General features: G+C 40.6%; 2 protein-coding genes across 4 annotated transcripts; one reads left to right on the top strand and one right to left on the bottom strand.

The window, feature by feature from the left end:
• The first annotated feature begins 52 nt into the window (after positions 1-52).
• Positions 53-18,328, top strand: kcnk6 (potassium channel, subfamily K, member 6). Its single transcript, XM_031304086.2, has 3 exons — positions 53-491; positions 4,972-5,364; positions 16,977-18,328. The coding sequence occupies exons 1-3, from the start codon at positions 176-178 to the stop codon at positions 17,225-17,227; spliced, it is 960 nt and encodes a 319-aa protein (XP_031159946.1). The 5' UTR covers positions 53-175; the 3' UTR covers positions 17,228-18,328.
• Positions 18,329-21,311: 2,983 nt separating this feature from the next.
• sertad3 (SERTA domain containing 3) lies at positions 21,312-26,315 on the bottom strand. Of its 3 annotated transcripts, none has more exons than XM_031304323.2 (2): positions 26,098-26,315; positions 21,312-23,166 (listed from the first exon to the last, which is right to left on the bottom strand). In XM_031304323.2, the coding sequence occupies exon 2, from the start codon at positions 23,157-23,159 to the stop codon at positions 22,107-22,109; it is 1,053 nt and encodes a 350-aa protein (XP_031160183.1). In that variant the 5' UTR covers positions 23,160-23,166; positions 26,098-26,315; the 3' UTR covers positions 21,312-22,106. The 3 variants fall into 3 exon arrangements, with proteins under 3 accessions (XP_031160183.1, XP_035856928.1, XP_031160182.1); XM_036001035.1 differs by lacking the exon at positions 26,098-26,315 and adding an exon at positions 25,122-25,493; XM_031304322.2 differs by lacking the exon at positions 26,098-26,315 and adding an exon at positions 25,138-25,492.
• Positions 26,316-26,477: the final 162 nt, after the last annotated feature.

The following is a 26,477-nucleotide window of genomic DNA, read 5'->3' as shown; positions in this document are numbered from 1 at the left end:
CTACTGTGGGAGGAGGATGCATTGAAAAGGAGGGGTTCAAGTTCAATTAGGACAGCCCCCAAAAACACAGCTCTCACACAGAGAGCAAAAAGAAAGGAGAGCAGTCACTCAGACAGAGAGGGAAGCCCCGTTTAGAGCAGCTCCCGCTGATGTTAACCCCGTAGTGAAACAAGACATGAATTCTGTAGGCAGGTCATGGCTGCTGCTTACAGGCTTCATACTGTTTTATATCATCTACCTGTTGTTCGGAGCCCTGATGTTCTCCAGCATCGAGCGGCCGGTGGAGGACAAGTTGCGACAAGACATGGAAGCCCTGAAGCAGGAATTTCTGAACCAGAGCTGCGTCAACTCCACGTCGCTCGAACTCTTTTTGGTCAAAGTTCTGACGGCAAACAAGTACGGCGTCTCCGTCCTCAAAAACAGCTCCGTTAACTCCAACTGGGACCTGACATCCTCCATGTTCTTCGCCAACACTCTGGTCACCACTGTCGGTGAGTTCAGGCAAAAGTTGTTAGCGACAAAAGTAACTTGGGACGTGAAACTAACTGAATATAGCCTATACCTTTAAAATCCCATGAAGATGTCCCCAGTATCTAGGCTACACACCAACGCATAACATAACGCCATGAATTTGTAACAAAACAAAAGCACCACCAGTCCAATAGGCCTATAAGGACTTTATTTTTTGGAGATAAAACGCCACAAAAGTCTAATAGGCCTACTGGTAATAACTTTATTTTGCCACGTGTCGTTGATGTTAAGGACAAGTTTCAGCTGTGTGAGTGACTTTCAGCTTTTAGTCAGTTAAGAGATCAAAATACAAACCTATCATAACAGAAAACCACACAGCCCCAGAGGGGAAATAGGTTTCCTCAATACTTAATAAATAAACACATCATTTCCTGTTCATTGAAATGTGAGAAACTCTTTTAGCATACAAGTTATTTCCCTTGATCTTGGGGAATGTCCAGTTGTTTAATTCAATTCTGTTCAATACTATAATGCCATTTCAACACAGGCTAGGAATTTGCTTTAGTGCAGCTCTTAAACACACACACACACACACACACACACACACACACACACACACACAAAAGTAACTGAAAATATTTAAAATAAGAGCAGCAAAAACAGTTCTCTCAACATTCAAATATACATAATATGATAAAGGCCTAAAATGGGACTTTTATTGTGTAATTAGAAGGCAGAAGGCAGATAAATGGGAGAGAGTAAGTTCACTGACAGTTACCAGAAAACTACACAGTCTGATTCAGTTATATTTTATGTGACACTGTGGTCTGAACACCCGCTGTATATAGACGCCTGAGCTGAATGTTACAGGAAGTAAAGGGTGCAGCTGGGTTTTCATACAGAGGTTTTTGTGGGACCAGCCAGTTCATCTACACCAGTAACATTGTGGTGCCCCTGTACTATTCACACACTTGCACAACCACGTATTACTTCACACACCTGCACAACCACGTATTACTTATACACCCACATCATAACCAGCCGAGACAGCGGTGTTGTTTTCACCTTTTTGTGTGTGTGTGTGTGTGTGTGTGTGTGTGTGTGTGTCTCTCATTATTGCCAAATGTGTTCCTGGAGACACCTAGTGTAGCGGGAACTACCAAAGAAGTGGATTTGAGTACTTTGCCAGACATGACATATGTCTGTCTGTGGAGAGATTTTGTAACGTGACAAAATCTCTCCACAGACAAGATGCAGTGATAAAACTTTACAGGTGTGTAAGTTGAGTTCAGACTGAAGGCCGAGTTCGAAGATGGGTGTGGTCCAGGCAATGGAATAGTTGATGTTATGACACATTGCATCAATGGCTTTATTTTTCATCTCAAAAGTCACAATGACGTGATACCCTGTGACCTTGATTTTATGTATTTCCTGTTAAAACAGGATGTTATGGGGGGGTATTCTTGCTTTGCCAGACCCTCCTCCAAAGCGTGCAGAAGGAGAGTCTGGCTACTCCACACAGCATTCGGGGATGGGAGGAAAACATGCTTAGTGCTTGGTTTAATGGCATTTCTTTAAACCAGTGAGAATCGCCATGGGCTCCGCACAGAGCCGCTGCAAAATAGTCTGAGATTGGACAGATAAGTCTAGCTAGCTGTCTCAATTTACCATGCAGAGATCTGAGGAGCAGGTAAACAGTAGTCCTCATAAATCCATCGAATTTAAAATTCCAACACAAAGAAAACGGAAGGAAACGAAAATGAAAAGAAAGAAATCTGTAAGAATTTTGTATATTTACATAAAATTAGGGATTTTGGATTTGAAATTAAATTATACAGAAATCATGTCCATGCATCCATGACTAGGAAAAAATATGGACAATTCAGACCATGGTGTAAATTATATTTTGTGTTAAGAGGGAAGAAAATAGGTTAGTTTTTCATGTTAGAAGAACATGAAAGATGGAGAAAAAAACAAACATATTCTGGAACTTTTTACATACATACATACATACATACATACATACATACATACAAGCTATAAGTGTATTGGACTTTGTATTTGGTGTCATTTTAATGGTCAGAATTCAAAACCTGTAAAGACATGGCCTGCAATTGGCTTACAGGGTTCCCCCCAGTGTATAGCAAACCTGGTGGCCCATCATGCCTCAGTTGCCCCCCACCCGGACTAAGCCACTGCGTATTATTTTTTTTTTATGTATGTTAAGAATTTTTTTTAAATTACAGTGGGCCGGCTCGGTTAGAAACTAAGACATAGTCATATTTTCAAATCTCCAGTTAGCTTTAGCACAGACTTAAAATGTGGCCCCATGGAATTTGGGTTTAGCTTTTTTAAATTCTCAATTTTGCGATTCCGTTCATATTATGATATCAGCTTTCGGGCTTGAACATTAATGCTGCCATCAGACACTTGCCACCGGGCTAAACAACTTTTCTGGGGGAAACCCTGGCTTATGAAGTTTGTGAATTGACAGAAGTTTTGACAGGCACTGCCAGTGTCAACGCTACCAGGACTCACTTCCAAAATACTGCAGCATCATCGCAGTAACATCACACAGATATGCTCCTGAGGGCTTCATTGCGAGCTGTGCTGTGCTATTTAAGCAAACTAATATGAAAATAAAAACATTCCACACTGCTGCTCACATGGGACATGCAAACTTAAATGTATGAAGCAGGACAGAAATCCCCTTTGTTTTCAGGAGCAGTTTGTTTGCTCTACTGTGTGGGATGCATGAACTTCTTTCACAATACTGCATGTGTTTTTACTTATGTGACACTTCCTTAAATGTTATCTTTGTGTTTAGTTGCCAACACAAGCAGTCAGATGATCATGCAGGTTGTGAACAAACCACCAGTTTATTATCTTACCCTTTTTTTTATCTGGAGGTAAAACCAGAAGTAGTCTCACATTGCCAGACCTTCCTCCACAGCGCTGCGGAGGAGGGTCTGGCTAGTCCTCACAACATTCCAGGATGGGAGAAAAACATGCTCTGGTTTATCGGCATTTCTTTAAACCAATCACAATCATCTTGGGCGGTGCTAAGTGCCGTACGGAGCCACGGCGCCGCTGCAAAATAGCCTCGGGAAGGAACTTGTTTTGCTGGAACGTGTAGTTTCAAAAGTTGTTTTAGTCGTGCAACAGAAAACTCAGATTGGACAGATAGTCTAGCTAGCTGTCTGGATTTACCCTGCAGAGATCTGAGGAGCAGTTAACCATAGTCCTCAGAAATCCACCAGAGTTCAAAATGTCAACACAAAGGAAGCCCAAGGTAACGGACATCCGGCCTAAATGAGTGAAATCCGGTGGAATTTCCGTCGGCAACAGAGCAATCCCGGAAGTGGAATGTCGTGGATATACTGTAGACTAAACCAGAAGTGAACAAACACACATTTGTTGTTTTTATAACCCCTCATTGTATCAAATAACTGTGTGCACAACTACATTAGGTACGTTGAAGTGGAACCATAGAGTTCTGCAAAATCAGATTGTGGAAGTTTACTATGAATAGATTGGAATCGTAGTTTTAACATTTGCCTGCTTTAAGTTTTTGGTGAAACTGAGTTTGTTCACAACCTCTCTGATCATCTCCCGGGTGGCAGATGAGACACAAAACAACCACAAAGAGACACACAGACACCACAAAGAGACACGTCTGCGTCGTTCATAGTTGTTTTGTGCCTCTTCAGTCCGGGAGTTAATACATTTCCTTCCATTTTATAAAACATTTGAAAAGCTGGTTTTGTATTTTTGAATATTTTAAAGCTTGCATTGTTTACATCCATGTTTGCTAGCTAGCAGTGCAGTGCTAGTCTTCTTTTTCTTTGCTCCCATGCTCGTGCGCATGCAAGAGATGCAATCAAAGTGGAGATCTGCTCCAAAAACATTGCTCCATAATTCTACTATTGGTCGAAAATCTTTAAGCTTGGTTCATTCATTGGGTCATTGTAAAGACGTGAGGAATTATTTTATTAACATTCTTTTAATGTTTTAATTGCCTATTGTTCATGTATTGGTTTGTGATGTGTGTGGTGTGTTGCTGAGTATGTGAACTGTACACGCGAAATGTGTGATGAAAACTGGTGTTGTTGGGTATATGAATTATACAAGCACTGATGTTCTGCACAAATGAAGTTCCTAACGGACTTTTAAAGTTCATTGAATTGGAATATTTTCTCCACAGAGCTGCAAAAAATTATGACAAATTAAAAAAAAAAAATAATAATTTCATATAAATGAGGTTTATTGACCATGAATTCCCAAATTAAGTGTAAAACTACGGTTAATTAGTTGGTTCTAGTGGTGAATATACTGGTGGTAATGGGGAAAGAAAATGCCATAAAAATTTAAATAAATTTAAAAACGGTGTCTAAAAAAAGTGTTTATTTTGACCCTGGAGGACAACACAAGGGTTAATAAGAATTATTCTAAATGTACATACAAATGCAACAACATATCTGCCCTCTTCCTTATCTCCAGGGTATGGTCAATCCACTCCGCTGTCTGACACTGGAAAAGCTTTCTCCATCTTCTACGCCTTGATAGGAGTCCCTTTCACCATGCTGGTGCTCACCGCCTGCGTCCAGAGGATCATGTGCCCTCTGGTCCTCGCTCCCGTCAGGCTCCTGCAGCGGTCGGGCATGGAGCCTCGGCCAGCCACATTTGTCCACTTCCTGTTGCTGCTCCTTGTGGTGGTGTTGTGCTTCTTCGTGGTGCCGGCGGCCGTGTTCAGCTCAGTGGAGTTGTCCTGGTCGTTCTTGGATGGCATCTACTTCTGTTTCATCTCGCTGTGCACCATCGGACTGGGAGATTTCGTTCCGGGGACGCAGCCTGGGCAGAAGTACAGGCAGCTGTACCAGGTCACCGTCATGGGTGAGTGCCGTTGTTATTACGTCCCATTTGTCCAGTAGGGCTGCACAATTTTATCGAAATCGTAATATGAACTAGTGCAATATACAAATCGCAGGGGGGCGCAATATTTGTTGAAGGAAAATATGTGTCAAACCATTCTAAAATAAAGTATTGTGGTGCTGCAGAGACATCCCGGCCTACAAGTTGTATCCTACAGACTAAAGAAAAAGATCTTTGTTTGGTACAGATCCTTGCAAAAAATCACACTTCAACCTTTTTTATATCTATCTATCTAGCTATCTATATCTCTCTCGCGAATCAAATCGCAATATCAGTCAAAATAATCAGCAATTAGATATCTTCCTAATATCGTGCAGCCCTATTGTCCAGTCACCCAACTCTAGTGCAGCCAGACTATTATTATTATTATTATTATTATTATTATTATTATGACAAAGTACAGAAACTTCAGACTAAAGCGCATTTTTTTTATCAAGGTTTTTTTTTTTTTTTCCACATTATACAGAAAAGAGAAACTCGTATAACCAAACCCCCCCACCCCCCAAATGCCAGACATAAACATAAAGACACTATACATAACCAGATGTCCGTAAGGAAAAAATAAATGGCATGAAGTTAAAGTAAAGAATACAAGATGCATACTTTTTTTTTTTTTACATTGCCATGTTGTCTGCTTCCATTACCTCGACAAAAGTCAAGAAGGGCTGCCAGATATTTTAAAATTTCCCAGTAGACCCTCTGACTGTATGTCTGATTTTCTCCAACTGAAGATGGCACATGACTTCCCTTATCCAGTGGCTATGTGTCGGTGGAATAGGGTCTTTCCATTTAAACAGTACCAGTCTCCTAGCCAGAAGAGAACAGAAGGCCAACATGTTAATTTCCCTTTTAATGAAGAGGAGTGTTTTCCGGGGCCACACCAAACAATGCAATAAATGGGGACAGCTCTACTACCTTTCCAAATACCCCAGAGAAGGTCTCAAAGATATTAAGCCAGAACATGTAAAGAATTGGAACATGTGCAGCAGAGTGGCGGGAGCCTGCCTACATCGATCACATGTGGGATCTATGTCCGCTTTAATCGTAGAAAGTCTGACTTTAGACCAGTGAAGACGATTACAGCATGTCTAAGGCATATGGATGATGAGAAAATTCCCTTCATTATTTTGTTGTTTCCTCTGAAATTGGTTAATCTAGATCCATCTCCCAATTATTTTTAAGTATAACATCCACATTTTTAAAGTCATAATTGCCCTTTTTAAAGTTTACACTGAATTTCTTTGAAACTGGCAGGCTAATATCAGCAGTGCTGGGAAGGATACTTTCAAAACGTATTTTGTTACAGAATACATGCCCAAAAATGTAATTTGTAACGTATTCCGTTACATTACTCAGTCTGAGTAACGTATTCTGAATACTTGGATTACTTCCACATTGAATTGCATTTTATAAGTGTAGGAATGCGGCCATCACATACAGCTTACTGAACAGGCCTATTCTGGTGTGTTCTTCTGTTTCAACTGGCTGAATGTGTACCTAAACAAGCAGATAGATTTTTGTATTTGTAGTCCCGAACTGCATACAAAAATCTAACCACAGTCTAAGCTACCACGAGCTAATTTTAGCTAACGTTAGCTAGCATGTCAAACAGGGCTAGTCAGTCTTTCAACGGCTCTGGGGCTAGTAAATCAGCACGTAGGAGAATGTAAAGTCGCACGTCAACTATAAAATAACAAGGTGACCAGTAAAACTACAGCAGACGACTACCCCTGGCTAATTAAAAAAATAACTTTCATCAAGATGCTTCTTCAGGTTGGAGGTGGAGTTTTTGGACGCTGAAAGGAGGTTGGTTGCTGGCAAGCAGAGGCTGCACTGCACGGTTATATTTCGTTCTCCCTGTTCTTTCTTTAATGTAAAATGCTGTTTGAATTTCCAAGATAGAAACGCATTCCTGCCCTGGCTGTGTTGTGCCGGTTCCGACTCCATTGTGACAGATCACGCGAATAGCTAATTTTTTCGTTTTCATATTGGGACTTCTGGGAAATGCATGGAGTTGCCTTAATTTATTCAGAGAGTGAATAAACTCGTGAAACAGAGAAATATCGTCATGTAATCCATTGATTTCAACAATGTAACTATTCTAAATACCAACTATTTAAATTTTAACTGTAACGGAATACAGTTACTCATGATTTGTATTCTGAATACGTAACGCCGGTACATGTATTCCGTTACTAACCAACACTGAATATCAGCGCATCAGTATCCTCATACTTGTCTTTTTACTAGTGTCTAGTGTGTCTTTTTTTATGCATTTTAAACTTGTTTCCAAAAACTGCAACCATTTTTTTCTGATCATACAAGTGTCATGCATCCTTTTTTAAGCAAACACAGATATTCTGCTTCAGGTACTTTTTTTGTTTTTGTCACGTCTGATGTTTAACTTGTTCTAAGGTTAGTCTGAATGTTTCAACAGTCACACAGTCACAAGCTCACACACTTCCTTTTTGAGGCTTGGCCATCTGCAGGATGTCTGCAGGATATTTGATAAGAAGGTGTTGTCCCATTATGATTCTGGCCACAATGTTTGACATATCAGCACCTGTTCACTGAGCAAACAAATTAGTTTTATATACCTATGTTTTAGTTAGTGCAGATTAATTGGTACTCGCACGTGGAATTTACCATAGACGTGGTGTAAAATACTGACAAATGCCAGACATTATACTCACTTCCACTGCCTTGCTAAGTATGAGACAGTACACACTTGGAATTGAATCAGAAATTATAATACCTGTACAAGTGTCGTGAAAACAAACTGTTGAGGTCTGATATCTTATGTAATATACAGTGTATATAGATGCAAGTGAAGTGTACTGTCAGTCCTGGCCTCCTCCTCTTTGGTTGGTCTGGTTACATCCAAACGTCTGTCAATTATTTTGGTCATCTAGCCTGATGCTGCATCATTCTGATAAAGAATAATCAGCTGTTAAGTCAGATATACTAGGGCGGCTGTGGGTCGTCTATTGATCACGGGGTTCTTTGTTTGATCCCTGGCACCTGCTGTTCACGCGCCGCTGCCCTTGCACGTCAGTTTTGCCGCTGAATGTAAACATAACTTTTACTTGTTTACGCTAAAACTTCACAGCGCAACTCGTCGGCAAATACCCAGGAGCTAACCTGATTATCAGACCAAGCCTGTAACTAAACTGTAACCTAAAATAAAACTGCAGATAAGCAATACAGGGTTGTTGTTTTTTTCGGTTGCTAAACGACAGCGGGCACAACTGGAGCCAGGCGTGCAAAACTCTAACCACAGTCTGCACAGCAGCAGTTCATGGGGACCAAACTCTAGTTCGTATTTCATTGCTTGAACACCGTTTTCAAAAGTCTACACGCTTATCAAATGGCTGTAACCATTAACCTGCACAACACTGTGGATTTACAGCACACTGCTGTCAAAACTGTTAATCACACAATCAAAACAGAATGGATTTCAGCCTGTTGCATTTCAAACACTGCTGATTGCAATTTCAGCTGAAAGAATAAGCCAGTGTCTTGTTTTAGACTTGTTAGTGAACAAGAGAGAAGACTTTCTTCTGAAATGGACCAAGGAAGACAGGTTGGCGGAGGGAAAAGAGTATCAGGGAGAGTGCTTGCGGGTGGAGGAAGACCTAGAAGAAGACAAAAAGCTGTAATTCCTGATGAAAACAGGGCTACACTTACAGACCATGTTGTGAGTCATGGTCTCTCGGCAGGGTTGAGGGTGCAACCCAATCTGCAAAGATCTACAGTTGCATCTGTAATGCAAAATTTTCCACCAAACGGGTGAGAATTGCATGCTTACAGTAAATGATAACGGTTTTTCTCTGCCAGGAGGTGGAAAGTGTATGATCAACACCCACTTGACAAAATGTCGCTATTGGAGATTATGAGTGCCAGATGTGGGGACATGAGTCCAGAGGACTGCCATGGATGGATAAGGCACTCCAGAAGGTTCTTGCCCAGGTGCATGGCAAGAGAGGACATCCCATGTGATGTTGACGAAATCTCGTGGCCTGATGCTGGAGAGAGGCAGGATTAGCCCCACATTTTTTGTTACTATTACGTACCTTTTTTAGTTTGTAACTTTTTTTCCAGTAATATCTATTGAAGCAAACTGCTATTTTTCCATTCCTTCTTGTTTACCTAAAAAAAACTGGTTAAAAAATGTCATGTGAAAAACTTTAACTATTTTCTTTTAAAGAAAATATTTGTGTGAATTATTCAAACTGTAAAGATGAAACGTTTATAATTTCTGCATTGGTGTTTGATGCTATTGGTTTTTAGTGAGTGACTGTGTGTGTTGTCTCAGTGAGGATTGTAGAAGTGTTTGGCTGCACTGAGCCTGTTTTGAGACATGTGAAGAGTTGTGTTGGGTTGATATTTCTATTATTGTAGACATGATTATAGAATATTAGCAGTTAAAGTTATATTTGTCCACGTTGTAAAAGAAGCTGTGTGCAGTCAATTGAGGAAGTGGTTCAATGGAATTGAATAGAAGGTTAAGCTTGCTAGAGGTAGAGACTGAAGGCAGGACACATTCAGAAACCCGTATTTCACTCAAAACAGCATGGATGGGTTTTTTTTTTTTTTCAAAGTTTGTATGCGTGTGGAAGCACCAGAGACACAAAATAACACCCCAAATCCCAGAAAGTGATTTTTTTTTTTTAATATGGGCACTTATGGGAAATACTGTTCAGTTAAAGTACTTGACTTAATTCTATCGTCTCAGTGATTCTTTAGGGTTTCTGGTCTTTTGGATCATTAACGAATACGCTGGGGATTAGAATTTAGAGAGATTATTGGAGTCAGATTTTCTGGCCTTTGGACTTTCCACTTTTTATAAACAAATCCCTTACAGTTGCTTGGAATGAGTTCTTGCAGATGATGTGAACTGTTTAGCTCAGATGACTGCTGGTAATGCAGACTGTGGTTAGAGTTTAGCAGTACACAAACAAACTGTAATCAGATCAAGCCTGTAACTAAAATGAACCATCTGCAACATAAAATAAAACTGCAGATAAGCATTACAACTTTACCTATTGTGGTGCAGTAAGTGACTTTTCTGCATGAAAATAAAAACTGGCTAAATATTGCAGTTTGTTTGAACCTGGCCGAGGTGGAAAAGTTGGCAGCCACCGCTTCATCCTGTAGGAATGATTATTTATTCAGAGAGAGTTTATCAATATAAATCGAATCTCATAATCCTCATTTTTATAAACGCGCGTTTTTACACCAACAGTGTTTCTACACTCTCAAACATCCTAACATAATTTGGTTGCACTTTGAAGGTATCTACATAAGGGCGACATGACACTGTCATGAACGTGTCATAAACATTATAAACAAGTCATAAACGTTTATGACATACGTTAGTCTCTCTCGCGTTATGGTTAGGGTTCATGTGTCGTGACAGTGTCATGTGTTAATGACACTGTCATGTCACTCTTATGTAGATACCTTCAAGTAAAGTGTTACCCATAATTTAAAAGCCAGTTTCAACAAAACACTGGCTCATCGTGATATTTTCAAATGTCTACCCCTGTTATTGTTATTTCACTTCAGTGATGTCTAAGAATATTAAACCCACTGCACTTTTGGCTATGTTAATATGAAAACTAGTCTAGTCTATATCCACGACGTTCCACTTCCGGGATTGCTCCGGTGCCGCCGGAAATTCCGCCAGATGTCCCTCATTTCGGCCGGATGTCCGTTACCTTCCATTTTCTTTGTGTTGTAATTTTAAACTCTGATGGATTTCTGAGGACTATGGTTAACTGCTCCTCAGATCTCTGCAGGCTAAATCCAGACAGCTAGCTAGACTATCTGTCCAATCGGAGTTGCACGACTAAAACAACTTTTGAACGTATACGTTCCACCAAAACAAGTTTCTTCCCGAGGCTATTTTGCAGCGGCACCGTTGCTCCGTCCGACGCTTGGCACCGCCCAAGACGATTGTGATTGGTTTAAAGAAATGCCAATAAACCAGAGCATGTTTTCCTCCCATCCCACAAATGCTATGTGGACTAGCCAGACCCTCCTCCGCAGCGCTGTGGAGGAAGGTCTGGCAACACAGTATATGAAAACTAACGGGGCTCAGGTTGAGTCTGGTGTGGTTTTGTCCTGTGAGGCTCACACAGAGCAGCTACACGCCGGCAGAGCTGTAGATGAGAGCAGGTACACCAGAATATCTGTCGCACCCAACAGTGTGGTGGCCTGCAGAGGCACAGAGATGACTTCTCTGCTGCAGAAACTCTTCCTCCGCTTTCTCTTTCGAGAGAAAAGAAGATGATGCAGCTTTTTGTTGTTACACAAGTAAAGCAGGCGAGATGCTATGTCTTGAAAAGGACTTAATAGGACTTAATAGCATGACGTGGAAAACATTGGCAGGGTTATGACTGGTTAGTGCAGATTGTATCATGCTGATGGATAAAATGTTTTTCATAAAGGACATCAGAGGAAGAACTATAGTTTTTTGTCTTGAGAGAATAAATATTAAAGTTTTAAAAAGTCATTATTTCCAGGATGATTGTTTTGTCGCCTTGCTCTGAAGGGAGAAGCTGACCCTCTGATGTGAGAAGTAGCACCTTTCAGTGCTTCTCTTTTCTCGTTAGCAGGTCAGGGGTTGAGAAGTGGGTTCCTCAGAAATGAAACTGCTCTCCCGAGCTATCTGTTAGCTGTCTGGAAATTTGGAGCACACTCTTCTGTGTCGCTTATTTTAAGTTTATTCGACTTTACAGAGAATTTCATGGAGCAGCAGGGAAATTTTCCCAGAATCATTTGTGGCTCTTCTTTTTTTAATGAGCTTCATAAAACCTGGAGGAAGTCAATGCAACAGCACTGGCTCTATGGGTGGCTCTGTCGGTCGATTAGTTGCTGTAACTTGGTCGCGCCTTCAAGGTGCTCTAAGCGATGTTGGGCGACGTTACTTCTTGTTGACGTTCGAAGTATTGTCAAACAAAACGGAGGCTAGCTTGCCCCTCCCTCCTCCTCATCCCGTCCCTTCCCCCTCCCTTCCATGTTTCCTGAAACAGTCATGAACGCGCATTGTGGAAGTAGCCTACGTGCTAACGCTGCTGCGGTGATGGCTCAACCAACTCCTTGTTGTCAGTTATTGGCTGGAACAGTTTGTTTGGTGATGCAGTTTGTTTTTGTTGGTGTTTGTGGAGCCTGGGCTGTTTTTTTACAGTGTGTTCAGGGGACAGGCAGCTAGCAGATAGTGAGGAGAGGTTTGCTGTATGTGACAAAAAATGTTGTAGCCTAAAAAACGTGTGCCATCGCTTAGAGCTATCACATTGGTCATATCGGTCAGACATTGGAAATATCTCAAAATGTGAAATCAACTACTGTAGGGCTGCAGCTAACGCTTATTTTTATTCTTGATATAATCTGATAATCTGCGACTATAAAGTGTCAAAACATAGTGTAAAAATATCCAAAGTGACCAAGTTGATGTGTTCAGATGTCTTTTGTTAACCAACCGTCCAAAACTCAAGGAGATTCAGTTTCAAACGATATAGAACAAAGAAAAGCAGCCCCCTACCTTCTCCCACACTCACAGAAGAAAGAGAGAGGTCATCCTCCCCCTCATATTGCACTTAATTCTACCCAGATTGCACATTTCCCATTAAATCATGCTGGGATCAATAACTTATGTATTGCACAATGCACAACTGCACAATACCATATCAAATAAAAAAAAATATTGCACCAGTGCCCTACCAGATATTGCACGTCCTACAACCCTAATGGTGAGTACCACAAATATTACCTATGCTTAAACTCAGCACATTCAAAACCCCCCCCCCCTCCAATGCGCACACACATACATACACACATACATACATACATACATACATACATACATACATACATACATATGTATTTTATAATTCAGTAGCTAGTTGCTGATTATCTTTTTAGTTTGACTAATGGCGGCATCCTGGTATTTTTATTAAACCTGTTGTTTAGGAGCAAGTTACAGAATAAATGTGTTGTGGTATTTGAAAGACCATTGCACCTGCATTTTGATAGTTTTGGTACAAAGCCTCTTTCAGAAGTATGTTGGCTTGACGGTATGGACAGGAAAATGTAATCCTTACCGTCACATGAGGGAGGTTCTTTTCATAGGCGTGCTCTTGTTACTCAGCTTCTGTGCGGGTGTTTTTTTTTCTGTAATTGAATCACAGTTGGAATGACCTTTTTTTTGTCCAAATGCGGCCATGCTGTTGTTTTTTCCCCTCTGTGGTCTCAGTCAGAGAGCTCTACAGTGAATAATATCTGACACTAAATGCTCAGAACAACCTGTTGAGGTGAACGTGGTCTGCCGAAATTAAGGAAATGAGTGGTTCTGCATTTCACATATTTTTGTGTTCCGTTTTGTTCATTCCCCCACAATACTTTGACCAACTACTTTTTTTTTTACTATAGAAACCGTTGTATGTGATTAACATTTGGTTTTTGTGGCCATTTAGGACATGAACATTTTTGTTTGACTGAGTTTTAATATACACTTTCTCGCCCCTATTGACTTTAAAGCTGGCCTGGGCAGTTTTGGTTTTTCCTGCGCCGTTGGGCAAAACTTCCATAATAGTACTTCAGCACCTCCTCCTGGCTCTGTTTTTAACCCTTGTGTTGTCCTCCCAGATAAAAATCCTGGAAATCAACCCTTTTTTAGTCCCTTTTTTCCGACACTCACCACTAACACCAACTTATTAGTTTTACACTTATTTTTGGAATTCATGACCAATAAACCTCATTTATATGAAATTATACCTATTTTTTTTTAATTAAAAAAAGCTGAAATTATGAATTATTTTGACTAATAGTTACAATTAGAGGAACATATGTTGAGAGAATCACAGATTGGTATGTGTCAAACTTAAGTCAGGATACCGTTTTGAAACCATTTCATTTTTTCCCTCCAAATGCTATAAAATTGAATAAAACAAAATTAAAGTAGTGAACTTATCATTAATTATACTCGAAGAGCTTTTCTATGGAACCATCCGTGTCAATTTTTTAGCAATCCGCTTGAAAGAAACCCAAATTTCTGCCTTTGAAAACGGGTCAGATTTGACCCGAGGACAACAGGAGGGTTAAGGCTTTATCTAAATCTAAATAAACAACTTGAACTTAAAAACTTTAATCTAAATCTTTCTGGAGGGCTCCTAAGAAGCGTTGTGCTGGGGAGAGACGTGTATGATGGGCTTATGGTGGTGTTATTTATACATACGTAGGTTTATGGCTCATTGTCTATTTTGTTACTATTTTGTTGAATGGTCTTTAATATATTGGAGTTACTGTCATCTTTTCTTGATTTTTGTCTGTGTGGGTGGCGATGACAAAGGTGGGGGGGGGGGGGGGGTTCATGTTGCAAGTTGTATGTTTTGTATGTTGAAAGATAAAAAAAATGTAATCACAACAACAAAAAACTTGTAGAGAAAAACAGGATTGTAATACGTAGAGTTTTTCGCCTCACAATGAATGAATAGTACTCGTTAGTACTACTTTTCCAGAAAGGTGTCTACCCTAGATTAGATTTTTATGGTCGAGGGACCCAGGTGGACACAGTCGGAAGTTGCTGTGTTTTACACTGTGTGTCCTGTCCTCGGCTAATCCCTCGACTTCAGTTTGGAAGGAGACCCAGCAGTTCACAGCCAGGTCGAGTCAGATTAACCCACGGGGTCCCTGCAGGTTGCAAGATGTTTCCTGAAACTGGTGGTGTTTCTCCAGCTGAAGAACTGAAACTGTTCATATGTAAATGTGTTCTTGTAAATACACATTCCCTGCTGTAGTAGTAAATCTAAATGAGGGCCAACTTCCATAAGTGTTTTTTAACGTTTAACATTTTCATCATTAACATTATGATTTTACGATTCACTAATTACAATCCATCCTTTTGTGAGGAGGCAGTGGAGCTTTCAAATCTTATTTAGCAATGAAACTTGAAAATGAAAATTATTATTTTCCAAGAATAATCTATACTTTGTCGTTATATAAAAGATTCTGGAGTTGAAGTTATGTAATGCAAAGGCCCCAAACATGTTGTTATTGAATCTGCAACGTTCAAAACTGCTGTTTTCAAGGCTTTTCCCTGAGAGCAAAGCATTTCTGGTGTTGCTGAAGAGCAAATATTTTGAGTTTGGACAGTCAAAGTCCTTTGACTCATTGTGTCTGTTTTCCCCCTGATGCTGTTTAACATTAGAAGATTGAAAGCTGGCAGGTTCAAACAGTTTGACTAAAGTACAGTTATTCATTAAACGTGTTAATAAGGATCTGTTATTCTTATCTGTTCTTATTTAAATCTAATTCCAGGTAGGTTGCATTAAGGTTTTTGTTGTTCAATTCCTAAATGTGGCTTCCCGAAACCTGTAGATAGGAAAGCATAAAGGACTAAAGACTTTATATTTCCCCTGGGATTTCCACTGCACCACTTAACTGCACACTTCCCACAGTAACTGTACAGTTGTGGAGCTGAGGCCTCTGTAATCCTATACCGAGTTGGCCTCCTTGCATAGTGAGAGACCATTGTCCAGGACCTGAACTCTGTGGTTATGTTCAGTGCTTCCATGTGACGGAAGAAAACCACATGGCTTTTCTTTTCAAGGCAAAGAACCAGAGCAGAAGTAATAAATGTTGAGCAGATTTTGTTTTCACCTATGCCCACCTACTTGAGGGCACTTTTGTCCTACTTTTTGGTGAAATGGATTTACTAAAATAGTTTTCTCAGTCCACGGCCCAGCGTATGCCAGACTTTGACATTAATTCCTCGGCTCTTTACTGGCCACATTTTCCGAGTTAAAGCAGTCAGGAATGGAGCAGACTGTTGAATGCAAATGGTAGTAAACTAGTAGATTTACAGTTAGATCACATTTAGAGTTTGGCCTGATAACACGGTAGTTTCCTCTGCTTTTTCTCTACGATCGTTGCAATAAAACAACCATTTATAAAGAGTATTATTTTACATTTGTTCATAATTCTGTTTAAGTCAAATGAAAAGGCACTAAGCTGAAGAGCACAGGTGTCTGTGAAACCTTGACATCACTACTGGGTGTGAATCGACGGCTCTGTGTTGCACGTAAAGGAAATACCACACGTACCTACAGCGTGGTAACACATTTACACTAAACTAGAAGGGCACTTTATTTTTACAACTACTCCGTGAATGCAGCTAGGGCTGAACGATCAATCGCGATTTGAAAGAATGGATTCGCTAATCGTGAAGACCGTGATTAATCGAAGGCTACACACATCTGGCCAGTTGTTTTGCTGTAATCCTTCTGTCAGCAGAAAAGCAGTTGGCAGATCTTATAAAACTTTGTGGTTGATGTTTAGCTATTTGAGTTTGAGGTGTGCCATCACATCCAGCAGCCACATTTATGGGATGGATGGCGGAGCGGTCTTATTCCGTTTGAGGCAAACCTTCTGACGCATACCATTTTTTTTCAGAAACAGTAGAAAGTCAGCTTCAGGTAAAGACTTTATTTTGCGAGAATACATTTGCACGTTGTTCTGTTAAATAAATGATCTCCTGTGACATTTGTCTCTCTGTCCCCCCCCCCCCAAAGTCTACCTGTTCCTGGGTCTGATGATGATGTACCTCCTGCTGCGCACCTTCCACAAAATGGCTGACCTGCACGGCCTTACCACCTTCCTGCAGCTGCCGCACTGTGACGAGTCTGACCTGGAGGACGACAGGGAGCCCATCGTGGAGGGCAAACGTGAAGATCAGGCGGCCCCTTGCCAGACAGAAAAAGAGGCCAGCAAGCACCTGAAGCCGGGATCACAGTCCACTTACAACACCATCCACTCAGGCTGAGCTGGGGGGGAGGGGGAGAAGAAGAAGCAGCTCTACCTCTGGTACCTACTCACACTGGTGGGCTGAATCTGAATTCTTGTCTTAATTTTTTTTACTTCTTGTCTCCTTTATCCAGAGGCGAGAGCGTCATATAATGAGGAATTGAGATGAGTTTTAAGATTCAGCCTTTGTGAGAGGACCGCCAATAAGTTTGTGAGTGGTTACTACACACCGCTTTCTGCACATATGAAAGGACTATCCTACCTTGACTACGGCGACCCGCCTGGGCTAAGTGATGCCATAACCGATAGCGATAACGCTGCGTTCGCCGTACTTGGCTGCTGCGTTTACAGCCTCGGGTTAACGCACGGTTAAGGGCTCGACGCAAAAACTTTTGATACTTGGTTGGTTTTTAGATCACTTTTGTCTTGCATGCATTTTTGTCATGTTGCTTTATGTGTCACCCGTCTGGGTTGCTACTTTAGGACTAAATACAATTGTATTTAATTATAATAATTAAATGTCGTTGCCTAACACAATCGAGGATGCACTTGCCAACTTTCAACTGAATTTGCTTTTATTTGGGTGCATAGTTCAGCTCCTTCACTTTATATTTCTCATATGCACACACATCATGACCAAACCTCCTCCAAACTATTGACCAGACCGTCCAATCACATTTAGAGACAGGACTGACCTCCGCTCACTTTTTTGCACAACTTATCACAACCGCAGTGAAACGACATGTGAAACTGTTAAAACTTTAGATCACTTCCTTAAATAAAGGTCAAATATCCACCTACGCTGAGCATTTAAAACAGTGGGGAAGTTTACTGCAACGTGTTTAATCAGATTTCCTGTTTGAAAGTATTGACTTTTGTGTGTCTGGGTCAGCCTTGAAGAGTACAGAAACCACAGAGGAGCACTGTTTGCTTCAGGACATGGGCTGTCCTCCTTTTATGGTGCTGCCCCCTTGTGTCTACATGTATGTTACTACATCTCCAGAGCATAGACTGTAAAAAGCTCCAGAGCAGTAATAAATAGGTTTAAAGGGTTGGAATAGAGGGATATGGAGGAAAAGAAAAAGGAAAAAATGGCGGTAAATAAAAAGTGATTTCAATTCAAAAATGTTATTGTTCTGTGTGATTTTTAGAGGTCACGAACACTTGAAACGCACTTTAATATTTTACCATCGAAGTTGTAATTGTATGAGAAGGCTAATTATATATCCTGATACTGTAAAATAAGTTGTCTCAGCCCATGTTGGTGTGTATGTTTGTAGTTTAATATCAGTTTAACATTTATTTACATTGGACAAGAATAAATTAAAAAATAACTTTTATCCTGTACATTAGTTTGTTCTCATAATGCATGTCATCCTCTACTTCTATGAGATAGTTTGTACCATAAACTTGAAATATGCATGACCTGTGCAGTTTGAAAAGTCTGTCGAGCGTTGTGACAGACATACCGGTATGTGTTTTAACCCTCGTGTTGTCTTCCCGTCGACCGTGCAACTTTTAGTTTTTCTGTTTTGTTTTTTTCAAACATTTTGATCGTCTTTTTCCACACTTTTGTCACATTTTTTCAATGTTTGTCTTTTTTTCCTTTCTGCGCTTTTATTGACATTTTTGAAGCTTTTTCCAACATTTTTTGTCATTTCTTTTTTTCCCAAAAGCTATACAATTGAATAAAACAATGAAAGTAGTGGAGTGATCATTTATTTTACTTGTGAAGATTAATAGTTGTATGGAACATCAATGTTATTTTTTTATTTATTTTTTGGTTGAAAGAAACGCAAATTTTTGACATAGAAACTTTTTGAAAATGGGTCAAATTTGACCCGAGGACAACAGGAGGGTTAAAGACATTAAGAACTTGAAACTGTCCATACATAAAACCCAGCAAGAAAAGGTTCCTTGTTTTGTTCAAGGGTATGTGCCCTGAGAGCAGAATCCAACACTGGGTCAAGTCCCTTATGAAATGAGGTATGTATAGTATGACGTGGATATTTGGCTCAAGTGTCTGAGAGCATTAAAGTACAGTATGTCTTTTAAGAGTGACCAAAAAAAATAAATCTTAAAGTGATTGCTTTCTCGTTTCTAGAGTGGAGTGACTGTAGGAGAAGCTATCTACGTGAATTAGAATTTATTTTTAAATGGTATATCTACTGCAATCACATGGGAAAAGTAACTACATTTACATACTGTGAAGTTTTTTTTTTTTTTTTTAAATCGAGAATCGTTTCTGAATCGAAAATTCATGTTTATGTTCAGTCTCCGCATCCATTTCCGAAACTGTCAAATACCTGCTATAACATGAACTTTATAATATAATGAATACATTATGTTGAACAAAGAAAATACAGCATGATTTAATTTTCACATTTTATTCAAAACATTATGGTGAAACACATTTGCCTTCTTTAAAAAAAAACAAAGTCTAAATACATAGTGTCCAGGCATTCTGCCCTCGATTTCAAAACATAACCATTAAAAATATTTGTAGAGAAAATAAAAGTAAATAAAATAACTGCCATGACGGTACATTAATATAACATTAGAAAATTGTCAAATGTGGTATGAAATTAAATAATTAGTCATCTCGTTAACAAAATATGCCATTTAACAATAGTTTCAGACTGCAGCCCAGCTATTCACAAAGGACCTTTGCATAGAAAGCAACTTTGATCCATAAACGGGATAAAAGCCTGTCAAACGGGCATCATGTGCTTTCTCAAACAACGTATCTCAGCGTTTCCCCTGTCACACAGTTCAGCAGTGTTGGTTTAAATGCTGGACCAACATAAGGGCTGGTTAAGTTACAGTCATAACACCTTTCCTTAAGTGTTTTTCTTTAAAACAATATACATTAGCAGAACATGTTATAGGACTCCACTTTATTATTTATAGGCAAATCTTACCTGTAATGTTACCACTGCTTAATAAATACAGAGTAAAAGACAAACCACATGCTCACATGACTTAGAAATGCATATTAATAACAAAAGTGCAATAATTCAGATGTAAACCAGACCAAACATGTGAACCCCACTAAAACGAGCAGAACCTGACCTACTGATGAGTGAACAACTGTTCACAGGGTGGAAGTCGGCACCACCTGGACTCCGTCAGCCAATGTGGCTCGCAGCATGATGCTAATCGCCCACCACCACTGATCAATATTATTACATCTGTACAACAGAAGCTGTTGCGTAGTGGTTGTGACTTGAGCTAAAGTGACCCCTACAGTGGCCCCGTATGGTCCCATTAAAACCCATGACGATGGGCTGTATCCAATCACAGTACTGTAAAGGCTCTTTGAATAAAAGCATCTATTAAAAGACATGAAATACTCTTTTTGAGCCGGACTGTGCATGTAGAAATTACAGAACACGCCACGTGTTACTGTGCAATCATACTGTACTTCCAACTACTAGTTACTGAAATATAACTGATGGATACAAAGAAGAATCGCCCATTTAACGATAATCTTCAACAATTATACACACTTAGACTTACATTTTCTTCTTTGTATCTGAATAAAACACTGTGGATTTCTTCTGACTAGAAAGCACATTTTCCCTTGTGTGCTCCTACTGTTCGAAATCCTGACCTGATCTCTTAAGGCGCTGACACACCAACCTGATTATCGGCCGTCGGACAGTCTGGCGAGGTCGGTGACCCGAGTCTGTTCGATGTGTTCCGTGCCGTCGTTTGGGCCGATTGGACATGTTGAATCGGCCAGCGGGCAGTCGGACTCAATGACAGATTGCCGGAAATGACGAGCGGGATGAGCGCGACGAACGCCTTTTAAACTGACCATTGTTGATCTGAAATGAAGACAGATTCAGCAATTGCATGGCCTATTTCTCGCTTAAAAAGGTTTTCAGAAACACGTTTCGGTGAACTGTTTTTGTAAAATATGAGATTGTATTCCGAACGAAGCCGCCATTATGGTCGGGGAGAAACCAGACCCACGTGGCGTGTTCGTCCAATAATTCTTTTTGGGCGACAAAATGCTGTTATGGAGACGAATTACGTCTTGCACACGCGCAGAACGTACGCTCAATTCGGTGTCGCTTCGGTGTGTTCCGAGGCACTTCTTTGACCAACTCGGGGAGGCAGTCGGTCCGACTGCCTCTTCTGCCGCCGGTCGGCCGTCTGGTTGCTGCGTCAGGGCCTTTAGCACCCGATACCACGCCCCTGTTAGAACTGATTGATAAATATGAGGTTAAAAGATTTCTTCACAGAAGTTTGACCAATAGGTATATTGGTTCAACCGTTCTCCTTCAAACACCAGCCAAATCACATTCTCTCGGAACTCACGTTAACGTTGTTACGCTGGCGTTTTAAGGGATTTATCCCATGAGTCGCCCAAAGTTCAGTCCACTGCATGAATCAGCACCAGTACGTGACTGATGATCTGATGATCCTTCTCATTTGCTGAATAAGTCTTTATTAGTTTTCTAATCAGATACCTCCCTTCCCTAGTTCCAACTAGCCGAGTCACACTCAAAGCTCTAGTAAAGCCGCTTTTTCACCAGTTCATTATGCACTGACTCATTGGCTCAGCCATTGTGAAAAAAAAAAAACGCAGCTTTATCTGGCTTACGCATCGCTTTACTCCCTTTCTGCCGGGAAACAGAAACAATTCATGTTGCACAAAAAGCTGCCACGCGCATCACCGCTACTCCACATGCACGCCCACCTATGGAGCATTTCCTGTCTTACCATTTCTACATTTCTAGAGCATTCTTACTACTTTCTAAAGCCCATAATACACTATTTCTTCAGCAATATATAAAAACAACAAAGTGAATATTCCGGGTTTTTTGTCCACTAATTTATGTTAATGGGTGTTCAGGTTACTTCCTTACAGTATGAGGACGTTGAAGCAATCAGGACTCAACCAGGATCTCCATCAGATGCTCCAGCTCGAGTCCTTCTCTCACAAGATTCGGACTAAGGAAGGCTGGCGAAGAGGAGGACGAGGAAGACAATGGGCAGAATGAGGAGAACGAAGGCAGGCACTTTAGATTGTGGTTGAGAGAGAGAGAGAAGGGGTTTGAGGGGGGGAAGGAGGAGGAGAAAGGCTGCAGATACCGTAACAGATCGTCCCCGGCCTGGTATCCACCTCCACTGCCTCGGAGCCCAAGCACTCCCATGTCCCTCTCCAGCAGGGACGTGTCTATATCCTGGAACAAATCCTCCACAGTGACCTCACTGAGGTAGCTGGACCTCATCACTTCCACGCTGCTCTCCGGCACCCTCAACTCTTCCTGCTGCTCCCAGCTTCCCCCGTTACCTCGGACTGCCTGTTTCCCCCATGCCACGCCGCCATCAGAGGGCCCCGACAGGTTCTCCAAGGACCTGAGAGGTGTCCGTGGAGCTGCCTGTGGGCTCCCGTCAATGGTAGAGTCCAGTGCAGTGAGAATGGAGGAGATGGCAGCTGAAAGGGAGAAATCGGAATCCGTGGACATCGATCCCCAGTCCTCATCTTCGTCTTTGACAGACAGAGGGACATTTGACGCACTTAAGTGGCAAGTTGCAGGAGACCTACTTGTGGCACAATTTGACAAGTTATTCAAAGAAACCACAGGGCAGCTGACAAGAGCTGAGTGGCTGTTAGACAACATCACTGCAGAGTGATGTTTTGCTTCGACTCCAGTAAAAGTACTCTCCTGAAGTTCAGATGAAGAGCTACAAAGTGGTTGTGGCACCTCCATGTCTACAGAGGGCACCCTACAAGCCTCATGGCTGACCTGCCGCAGCGTGTTGGCTATCAGAACAGACCGCCGCAGGCTGGGTTCAGGTAGCTCCTGGCCACGCTGATACTTGTTCAGGGAAACTGAGAACACAAACTGGCGCTGGCTCTCCCAGGTAGGGCTGCTCGGGTCTGAAACCTCCACGTCCTCTGGTGGGTGTTTACGCTTCTGCCCCTTCATGATCATCTTTAAACTGTGGAGGAAGGGTAAAACCGTTAAGTTGACTTGTATTGCTGCTAAAGAAAATCATCTACTGTTGATATTTAGTGGATGATCACTTTCTCAGTGTCGTAGTAAGGGATTTTTGAAATTCTCATAACATAAATATGGAATAAGATGTTCCGATACCGATACTGCCTAAAACGCTGGTATCGGTAACGGGAAGTACTGGAGTTTATGCACCGATCCGATACCACGTAATAAAGCCCTAAAGAAAATCTACGTTAAAGTAAATTTAGTTCATTTATGTTCTTTTTCCTTTATAACTGACTGTCAAACTGCATAATAAAAGAAAGTTCTGTGGCATTCATTGTTTGTGTTTGTTCAGGTATCACAATCGGCATCGGGAAGCAAAAAATGGTATCGGACCATCTCTATATAAGATAAAACTTTGTCTGTTCACACAGAAAATGTTCTTGGATCGTCTGCAGTCAACAGGTAATATTAAAAAAAACACACAAACATAAAAACAAACATCTGTATGTTCACCCAACAACGTCTGACTGACACACACACACACACACGCACGCACACACACAGCAGTAAATAAAGAATAATATTAAAATGCCGATGAGATAAGCATCCATGGAAATTTAATATGGTACAAATAAACATTAAGGCTTCTCAAAGATTAGGAGGATTTGCTTGATTTTCTTTTTTTTTTTTACTTTTCCTATTCTAAGACATTAATTTGGGCTATTGCGGCCTGTGGTAAACATTTGTCATTTTCTAATCTTATGGCCTATAATCAGTAGAAAAGAAAAAGTTGCAGCCATAGACTGAGACAGTGGATAGTGAGGGCAGCAGTAAGCATGTTAAAAGGTAAACTGCTTGTGGTAATACATGAACAGCAAGTGCTTTAAATCAGTGATTCTCAAAGTGGGGTCCTGGCACTCTGCTAGGGGGTCCATGAGAAAGTTTTCAGATTCATTCATTTAAATAAATGGATTTTCTTTGGGCTTTGTGTATATTCAAATTCGGCAGAATGATTTGGCAAATAACTGTATTTAACATTAGTTAATAGATAGCTACGTTTGGATTATCTAGCTGTTGAAAACACGAAGATGATACCTTCTAAATAAATAACTCAGTTACCTTAAAGTGATGTAAAGCAATGCGTTCATCGAGGTTTTCTTTTAACACTAGCTTAGTCATCCATTGTTAAGTTAACGTTGGTTAAATGTGGTTTTGGGGGTTGTAACGTTAGCTTCATCGTGTAGGACTGCGGTTCTGTAACGTTTAAAGATATAGCTATAGCTAATATAACGTCAGCTAAACACGGTGGTCCGACCTATCTGGCGTACAGTCCGTTATTTTCTGTAACGTTACATTCCTTGCTAGTGTCTTTGCTAAACCAAATCTAGTGTTAGGAACAGCAACATTTCACCGCCCACCGGTCGGACTAAACTGTTAGTTTGGGTGGTTCTTTAGTCTGTGGCCATACAGGTACATTGGTCTCCAACCCAACGTTAGTTAAAGTGTTGACATATGAAAGAATCAAACATGCATTTTAAATGAATTAACGTTAACGTTATGCAGTTGATCCTCGTCCCTGTTGGCTCAGCGCCGTAAAACTGAATGTAACGTTAACGTTACGGGAAGTTTTATCGGAAGTTATTGTAAACAAACATTGTGATTGGATCTTTAACGTTACAAGACTCATTTTTTTTTAAATGAACTTAACATAAAAACGGACGTAACGTTACCCTGCAGTACTTCAAAGTAGCCCTAGGGTAACGTTACCCCCATCACAAACACTGGTATAGGAGGGAAACTTTTAACGTTAGACCTTCTCAGATGAGGCCATTGAATAACGTTTACTGACTTGAATTATCTTGATTAACGAGACGAAATCAAATAACGAAGTTTAACACACTTAGTAAAATGGTGTTAAACGTTACACACAGTGTAACTGTAACGTTAATTTATCTTTGAGCAAACAGACCTGTTGAATCACTTCCCCGTCTCTCCTTGGTAACGTTAAGTTCAGTCGATAACGTTGCTTAAAATGTCGTTATCTTGCCTCCTCTTCGACCCCAAAAAAAACAATCCAACGTTGTATTCAACTCATTGGAAAATGAGTCAGCGGTGGAAAAAACTATTTCCAACTTTCGGTTTAAAACTTTAAACGCTACAACTTCGCCAACCGACTGACTCGGTCTTCTCCCGCCCGTGATTTAAGTTTTACCACGCAAAGGTTCCAGTTGGGGGCTGGATGTACCGAAAGGCATTCTGGGATATGAAGTTTATGGATGTCACATACAATCTAGTCTCGCTTTGCCAGACCCTCCTCCAAAGCGCGCTGAAGGACATACAATCATAATAATTTGACCTTACAAAACATACGGTTAATTATATATATGGCAAATATATTATTAAGAATATCACGATTCATATAATATGTAGACCTGTAAATTCACTCCCGCTCTGATTAATTTCCGCACAGACCGGATTGTCAAGCTTATCATTAGGTATGTTCATAGCACTAATTCCTAAATGATTACATCACCACCAGAAGAGGGATTCCCATCCGCATATTGCCTTTAAATAAGTACCTGTGTGTGTGTGTGTGTGTGTGTGTGTGTGTGTGTGTGTGTGTGTGTGTGTGTGTGTGTGTGTGTGTGTGTGTGTGTGTGTGTGTGTGCGCGCCTTATTTCATGTTAAAGTTATAAGGCTACTGAACCGATCATGAATCAAAACAATAAAACAGATTTAAAAATGTTCACATTTCGCTGACGATTTCTATACATATCGACAAAGCAAAACATTGTTTAAAGTCTACATCCTACACATGTACAGGCCAAAAGGAAAAGTCGTTTTAACTCTTTAATTCAAGTTCCAGTTGTCCAAATCAGTCTTATTTCAGAGAGAGAGTTGACGTTATTGTAATAAATATAGTAATTACCTGAGAGCAGCTGTCGCCAGGAAGGAAGACGGCCAGTAGCACTAGATACAACTTCTACTGAAGTACCTTTAACTTGTCAAAGATTACTCTTTCGATTTCAATTCCTCCACTTGACTTTAAGCCACACGAAGAACTAGCGAGTCAACTTTGAAAAACAGCTTTAGCTCCTCCTCGGCCCGTGCATTGGACAGCAAAGAAGAACACGTTAACACTAGTTATAACATAAAACAGCTTCCTGTTCTCTGTCAAAATAAAACAAAGGAGTCTGTCGTACCATTTTGTGGAATCAGAGCCCTTATATAATAATATAATACAACTGGAATTGCTGTGTTTTTTAAGTGCTATACTGACCAATGATGTACTGTATGCGTTAAAGTGGT

The sequence above is a fragment of the Sander lucioperca genome, chromosome 5, assembly GCF_008315115.2.
Source record: "Sander lucioperca isolate FBNREF2018 chromosome 5, SLUC_FBN_1.2, whole genome shotgun sequence".
Lineage (NCBI taxonomy): Eukaryota > Metazoa > Chordata > Actinopteri > Perciformes > Percidae > Sander > Sander lucioperca.
The sequence above is the reverse complement of the archived record's forward strand: the minus strand, read 5'-3'. Positions and strand labels throughout refer to the sequence as shown.

What these genes read in the sequence shown, in the direction of transcription:
- kcnk6 (XM_031304086.2), top strand. Translation starts at nt 176, where the DNA reads ATGAATTCTGTAGGCAGGTCATGGCTGCTGCTTACAGGCTTCATACTG. An exon ending in CACTCTGGTCACCACTGTCG is followed by an intron (nt 492 to 4,971) that starts GTGAGTTCAGGC and finishes CCTTATCTCCAG; the next exon opens with GGTATGGTCAATCCACTCCG. An exon ending in GTACCAGGTCACCGTCATGG is followed by an intron (nt 5,365 to 16,976) that starts GTGAGTGCCGTT and finishes CCCCCCCCAAAG; the next exon opens with TCTACCTGTTCCTGGGTCTG.
- sertad3 (XM_031304323.2), bottom strand. Translation starts at nt 23,159, where the DNA reads ATGATCATGAAGGGGCAGAAGCGTAAACACCCACCAGAGGACGTGGAG.